General features: G+C 40.3%; 1 protein-coding gene across 2 annotated transcripts; it reads left to right on the plus strand.

Annotated features, from left to right (window-relative positions):
* Window positions 1-4,220: 4,220 nt before the first annotated feature.
* On the plus strand, window positions 4,221-6,726 carry LOC143021349 (uncharacterized). Of its 2 annotated transcripts, XM_076178781.1 has the most exons (4): window positions 4,221-4,318; window positions 4,668-4,807; window positions 4,929-4,961; window positions 5,588-6,726. In XM_076178781.1, the coding sequence occupies exon 4, from the start codon at window positions 5,807-5,809 to the stop codon at window positions 6,269-6,271; it is 465 nt and encodes a 154-aa protein (XP_076034896.1). In that variant the 5' UTR covers window positions 4,221-4,318; window positions 4,668-4,807; window positions 4,929-4,961; window positions 5,588-5,806; the 3' UTR covers window positions 6,272-6,726. The 2 variants fall into 2 exon arrangements, with proteins under 2 accessions (XP_076034896.1, XP_076034904.1); XM_076178789.1 differs by lacking the exon at window positions 4,929-4,961.
* Window positions 6,727-7,189: the final 463 nt, after the last annotated feature.

Consider the following 7,189-nt stretch of genomic DNA (forward strand, 5'->3'; position numbering starts at 1 on the left):
TATTAGGTTGTTATTGTGTACGTGTTTGAGTAGTCTTTGTAGTAGGAGTTTTTCTAGTATTTTTCCTGGGACTTCTAGTAGTGATATTGGTCTGTAGTTGGTTATGTCTGTGAGTTTTTTTTTTCCGCGTTTGGGTATGAACGTTAGTATAGCTGTTTTGAATATGTCGGGGAAGTATCCCATGCTGAATGTTTCATTGAAGATTTCTGTGAGTAATTGTAGTGTTGAGTCTGGAATGTTAGTTAATGTTATTTTGTTTACTTGTGATTGTCCAGGTGTCTTATCTTTGAAGTTCTTTATTATCTGTTTGACGTTAGCTAGTGTAAAGGGTTTTGTGAGTGTGTTGTCTGAGTCGAGTCGTCTCGTGTCAGCTAAGTTGATAGGGGCAATGTCATCTTGTATTTCTTGTACTTGTGTTGTGATTGTTCTTTCGTGTTCCATGTCATTTGTTGCGTTTTCTGCTGGTGTGATTCTGAATATCTTTCTCCAGTGTTGTCTGAATATGTATTCTTTTTCTTTGTCTTTGTGTATCTTGTGGTTATTGTGTATGATGTAAGGGTGGTGGTAGTAGGTGTTCCTGTTAGTCGTTTAATTTGTGTCCAGAAGTATTGGGTGTCATTGTATTGTAGGTTTATCTTTCGTATTTCATTGTTCCAGTGTTCGTCGTATAGTTGTTTGTTTTCTTCTAGTAGTTGTTTTTGGATGTCGCGTAGTGCTTGTTTTGCTTGTGGTATCCATGTGCCGGTATTGTGTGCTTGTATTTGTAGCTGCTGATATTGCCATTGTAGTAGTTTTAATGTATCTGATTGTCTTGGGTGAGGTAGAATTTTATGTTTTGTTTTGGGAATGTGTTTGTCCATGGCTTGTTACATCATAGTGTACCATGTGTTGAGTTTGTCGTCAATGTATTGTTTATTTTGTGTTGCTCTCTGTCTTTGTCTGTCGTATTTTGTTCCTTCTATGTCTAGTGTGTTCTTGAATCCTATCCAGTCTGCTTTGTGGAATGTGTATTTTTTTGGTGTAGGTATTGTTATGGGTTTTGTTGCCAGTGTTAGATGTATTGGGATGTGGTCTGATGTAGTTTGTTGTCCTGGTGTGATTCTGTAGTTTAAGTGATGATGTCTGTTTGTTAGTATTATGTCTGGTGTTCCTTGTCCGTTGTGTGTGATGCAGGTGGGGAAGTCTGGCCCTAAGTGTGCTAAGTGTCCTCTCTGTATTAGTTGTGCTATCTGTCTTCCTGTGGTGTTCGCGTTGTTGTTTCCTAGTGTGTGATGTTTGGCGTTCATGTCTCCTAATATGTATACAGGTAGTCTTTTTCTTGTTAGTCTTTGTGTGTCATCTATGGGGAAGCGGGGGCGTCTGGGGGGTAAGTATAGAGTTGCTATTATTATGGGTCCTTGGATTGTGTCAATTTTGAGTGCTAGTATTTCGTCCTGAAAGTCGTCTAGTATTTTGTGTTTAGTGTTATGTTTAATGGCTATTGCTATGCCTGCTTGTGCTTGATTAGAGTCGTTCCGTCGGTGTACTGTGTAATTGTGTATTTTCAATCTGTCAGGTGTACCTATCGAGTTTAAAAGTATTATGTCTGGTGTTGTTATGTTGTATATGTTACAGAGCTCGTTTCTTCTGTCGAATGTCCACTGAATTATGTTGTGTTGTATGATGTGTATTTGTTCCATGTTGTTTATTCGGCGTTGTGTGTCCAGTGTGGTTCGTGTCCTGTGTTCCTGTTGTGGAGGATGAAGTGTCCTTGTTTGAGATTCTTGATTTTTTTTCGATTATTATATGTATGAGTAGTTGATTAAGTTGATTGTGTCGTTGGCTTTTTTCTCTATCATATCTTTTTCCTGCTGTGGTGATGTGTATATTATTTTCAGTTTTTGGTTGTTGATGAGTGTTTTGAGAGTGTCGTGTGTGGGGTCTGTTGGTATGTCTTCTGTTACTGGTGCTACAATTTGAAGTCCCAGGTTGTTTGGTTTTTGGTTGGTTGGTTGGTCTTTGTTTTTGTGGGGGATTAGTGTCTTCGGTGGGTGATGCAGGTCTTTTTAGTGTTTGTTCTGTTGTCTCCATGGGTTCTGTGATTTGTGTGCTGTTAGGTGTTATGATGTGTTGTGTTTGGTCTTTAACTGCCTTTGCTAATAGGGTTGTTTTGATGGCTTGTGGAGGGATTATGACTGTAGGGAGACCGTTGGCTTGGTACATGGCGTTGAGTGTGTTTTGGAATAAGCCTGGTTATACTGCATCCATAAGTGTAGCTAGTGTGATGCCTGTGTTTACTGTTGTCATGTGGTGAAGTGTTGAAGTAGTGGTTGTTGGTGTAGGGAGGAGTGCGGGTTTTGGCTTGGTGGCAGAGGCGTATGTTTGCGTATTGGTGTGTGTTTGTTGATTTCCTTCATCTTTTCCCTTTTCATGGGGCACCGCATTGCAATAGCTGGGTGGTCTCCCTGGCAGAGGAGGCACTTTGGTATTGCACAGTGGCAGTCATTCCTTCTGCGTTCCTTGGATGCACAGTTCCTGCAGGCCATGTATGGGAATGGGTGTGGGCATTGTTTGCGTGTGTGGTCGAGTGAAAAGCAGTTGTTGCACCGTGGGATGTATGCGTATGTGTCTTTTCTAAGTGCGTGCGTGGGGAAGGATTGACAGAACATCTTGATTCCTTTCTGAAGGCAGTCTTTCACCATTTGTGTTGTTTCAAATCTGATATTCATGACTGTTTTTGTGCGTGGGAGGATGATGACTTCAGTGACTTTAGTGTTTATCTTTAGTCTTTCAATTTCTACTTTGAGTTCTTGTTGTGTGTGGTTTGTTACGTGTGGGTCAACTTGTGTGATTACGATTGTTCTATTAGCGTTAAGTTCCGGTGGGTCCTGAATGTCGAATCTGTTGTTTGAGAATAGGCCCTTAGTCCGTTTCTGACATAGTGTTTCAGTGGTTGTGTCGTCTGTGAGTAGAAGAAATGCGTTGTATGAGTTTATGTATATATATGTTGTGTTTGTCTATACTCGTTGCATTGAGAAATGGCCGTTAGGGCGGAGCACTGGGAGTCCCCCTGTGTTGCCACATATAATTATTTTATAATCTTATTTTATTCTATAATTTCATTTTATATTTTTATAATGTTGCCACATATAATTATATTCCAATTTTTTGTCACACACCACCACTGAGGTAAAAATCAAAGCAATGTTTTCTATACAAAGGTTTCGTTTCCTCGAGTCAGACTTGGCATATGAGTGTGAGCCGTGCGGGCCGTGTTATCTGTGGAGATGTGGCAACACCGGGAAATCTCCTAACCCCGCCTTAGCGGTCACTTCTCGTTGCGCTGACTATAGTGTCCCAAGGTTCCTTCTTTCGTGATTGTCGGTTGACGTTGGGACGCGAGTCCTGGATCCTGACCAGTGTGGCCATTCCTTGGCTTTTTTCCCCAATATCTTGGCATTTTTGCCATCAACTTGGAATCTTGGAAATAAACTATAAAAAATGAACAAATCTTGGATTTTTTCGCCAAATTGTAGACAATTGCTTAAAATATTAGTTTAATAATAGAATATTCTCTTTGCCACTTAATAAAGTATGAGGTACACTATGTTAACAACAGAGGGCAAATTAAGTTTTAAATTTTAATTCATGAGATTGTTGAAAAGTTAGGCTGGAAACCACGACTTGCCAACTAAAGGCGTTTTTACCAACGCATCAGAATGTCAAACGCTATCAAACGCTATCAAACATGTTTGAAGGTTTTATCAAACGACTGGGAGAGGCGTTTGAAGATACGGCAGCGAATATGCTCGGAATAGCTAACACGCACTCTGATTGGCTGGAAGGTATTGCCATTCCTATCACATTAAATAATTACAATTCTGAGGCCCTAAGGATTATGATAATTGTTTTATATGAAAAGAAGATCAAAGTAGTAACTTGTTCCTGGCATTAGAATTCCAAAGAATTGTCCATAAGACTTGAAATAAATGGTTGTGTTGTCTTGTGATACCTCAACACAGTTCAGACATATGTCTAGTGAGGGACGTCCGTGTCAGTTCATGTGGTTGTGACTTCGTCTTCCAGTTATGTGAACTTGGTGTAGTTTATGCTATATATCCGTATAATACTTGCTGAAAAATAAGAATTAAAGGATTACCTTATTGCTGTATGCTATTGACATCCGTATTAAAGCAAATATATCGGAGAAATGATATTTGTTTTGAAATGCTGCTGAGAGAACACGAACATTGCGTACATCATGGACGACTGCTGTAACCGCTAAGATTTCATTCCAACCATTTATCCCCAAAATTTCCACCAACATGGAGCGAGAACTGTAAGTAATGAATGAAAAGTATTTTGTTATCTTATATTATTACAGTAAATAGTTTCAGCCTGTTCAAGGACCTTAATTTTAGTGTAGGGCTGTACATTGTTATTTGTACATACCATCATACCACAGATTGTTTCTTCCAAACAGTAAAGCTTGACCATAGGGTAGCCTCTAATTTTTGTATGTTTAGGCCCTTGTGGCATGACTATGTCAGTCTTTAGTATTGTGTTGTGCTTCTAAATATACATGTAGGTCACACATGTATTTTTTCTTCACTGTTTCTTATATCCTGTATAATTTTGCACTTGAAATGATATGACTTCCTTACTATAATGAGTGCCTAATTTTTCAGGGAAGGTGAAAGAACTGTGGAATTATGAGGCTACAGAAGCACTCCTGCAACTTGTCAAGGCAAACTACACGCGCCTAAATGACAAGAAAACTACAAAGGCCGTTGTGTGGAAGGACATCACCAGAGTGTTGCAGGAATTGGTAAGTTATTATTTAGGCCATGTGAGTTCATTTTCTTATTGATATTCGCCATAATAATCTGTTAGTAACCACAATTCATTACAGCTGGAGTATCACATTTAATATATTTTTTTTCCTTCAGGGACTAGCAGGCATCCAACTGCATCACATTGAGGTATTAGTTAAATGAAAACTGTTATGATGTATGCATGTCTATTATGTAAGCAGTGCACGTAATATGTTCCTGTCCGGATGTTGCCTACCACCAATGATGCTTTTCTGTATGTGGCATATGCTATGTGTCAGGTCCTTATGTTATAATGGGTAGCCTCTCAGTGTTACCTGCCTTTGATATTGGGAAGCTGGTTGCCAACTGCTTGATTCGTACATGATTTTGTACATGCACGTATGAATACTAATAGCTTTTTAAGTGACAGCATGGGTATGGTAACTGGATTCTGTATTATAATTTTAGTGCTTCATCATTACTTCATTCCATTTTCCTCCTCAAGGTTAAGGTACCATCGTCATGAAGCATCACACTGTAATTCACAGTGTGATCTGCATTCCAAGACTGTAGTGCCCCTGCTCTATGTCTGTGTTTTGTATGCTATGAACCTAAAAAAATTCTTCACATATTTTTGGTTTAAAAACGGTTAACCAGACCATTACTTTATGTGCTTCCCAATCAATGACCTCTCTCTGTCAAATGTGTGTTTAGGAATCCTTATGATGAAAAGATGCATGTATCAATTAATATTGAAAAATATTAATTCCACTTTGACTTTTCCCCCAAATTAGATCACAGGCGTGGAACTGAGACAAGTTGAGGGCAAGTGGCGCAACCTCAAATCAATATTCCATCATTATGAGGACTACAAGAAGGCAAGTGGGAGGGGAAAGAAGACTGAGCCACGATTTTACAATCTCCTGTCTTCAATTCTGAAGAATCATCCCCTGTCCCAGCCAGATCTGTGTGTGTTGGAGGGCACAGAAGTGGGTACTAGGAGTGTGGCAGAAATGGAGGTTGACAACCCTGTGGAAGAAGACCCAGCCACACAAGCCTCATTACTAGACCCTCAGCATGGTGAAGCCTCGCAATGTGCCCCAACTCCTCCTCAAGCATCACCACCAGATCCTCAGCCTGCTCATGCCTCACAAGCCCCACAGCCTGCTCCAGCCACACGTGAGGAGCCACCTGCAGCCCGAGGGAATGTCCCACCCCCAAGAAGAACAAGAACCAGAAGCTTAAGACCCTCTGCAGACAGAAAGGAACTGTTATTGTGCGTGAAATATATGAAAAATACACTGAAAACATCTAGTGATAAACAACAAAACAGTATGGCAGAACTAAAAGAACTTTTGTCTTGCATTGCAGAATGTGATAGAGAACGCCACGAAATGGACATTGAGATAAAGAGGGAGAGGTTGAATATCCTAAGATTAAAAAGAATTGAATTAGAGTGCAGACAAAACAATGAGTGATTTTGTAATAAAATATAATACCAAATAACTACATGGTGACAAATGACTATAACACAATGTTTTGACTCTCTGAAGTCCTCTTCAGGTGTGATGTGGCACATATAATTGGATGTACTGGTGCTTGCATTGAAATGGTAGAATGGTAGGTTGGAGAGAATGCAGAGGGCAATGGAGGCAGGAAGGGTGTCAGAACCGGTAACTGAAGTCACCCTTGTGGTCTCTGACTTGTCAGAAAGACTTCAGTTACCGGTTCTGACACCCTTCCTGCCTCCATTGCCCTCTGCATTCCCTCCAACCTACCATATGAACACAAGCAAAAGTACATCCAATTATATGTGCCACGTCACACTTGAAGAGGATTTCAGAGTGAGTCAAAACACTTTTACAAAATTTTGGGAGGCACAATCAATAAAAACCATGTACATATGCCTTGCTGTGTCTTGCGACACTGCTTCTGACCCAGGGCGGTGGGCAGGGTGCAGGGATGACCCGTCATCCAGGAGGTGCTCAGATGAAAGGGAGGGTGGGAGGGGTGTGGAGTGTATTTAGGGATGAAATGGGTGGGAGTGTTTTTATGCCTTTCCCTTTTTGGCTACCTCCCTTGGAAGGGGGAAAAAGCCTTGGTATATGTATGTATGTACATATATGTGAATTTTGTATATTTTTGTAACATGTAAAGAAATGTAAAAAAAAACAATATATTTTGGCTAATTATTGAAACCCTAAACAGTCATATTCCAGGTTGCTTTTACTTTTTCCTGTCACTCACTGTAGCATTGCCACTATTGCCTGCCTTTTTAGCACACCAGCCTGGTCTCGTGGCAGGGCAGACAACAATGAAGAACTGAAATACTCAACAGCATCATCCACCAGCCCATCCCTCTCGAGGATGTTAATTTCATCAGGCTGAGTTATTGA

Source organism: Oratosquilla oratoria, chromosome 3, assembly GCF_046742065.1.
Source record: "Oratosquilla oratoria isolate Oo_2021 chromosome 3, ASM4674206v1, whole genome shotgun sequence".
Taxonomy (NCBI): Eukaryota; Metazoa; Arthropoda; class Malacostraca; order Stomatopoda; family Squillidae; genus Oratosquilla; species Oratosquilla oratoria.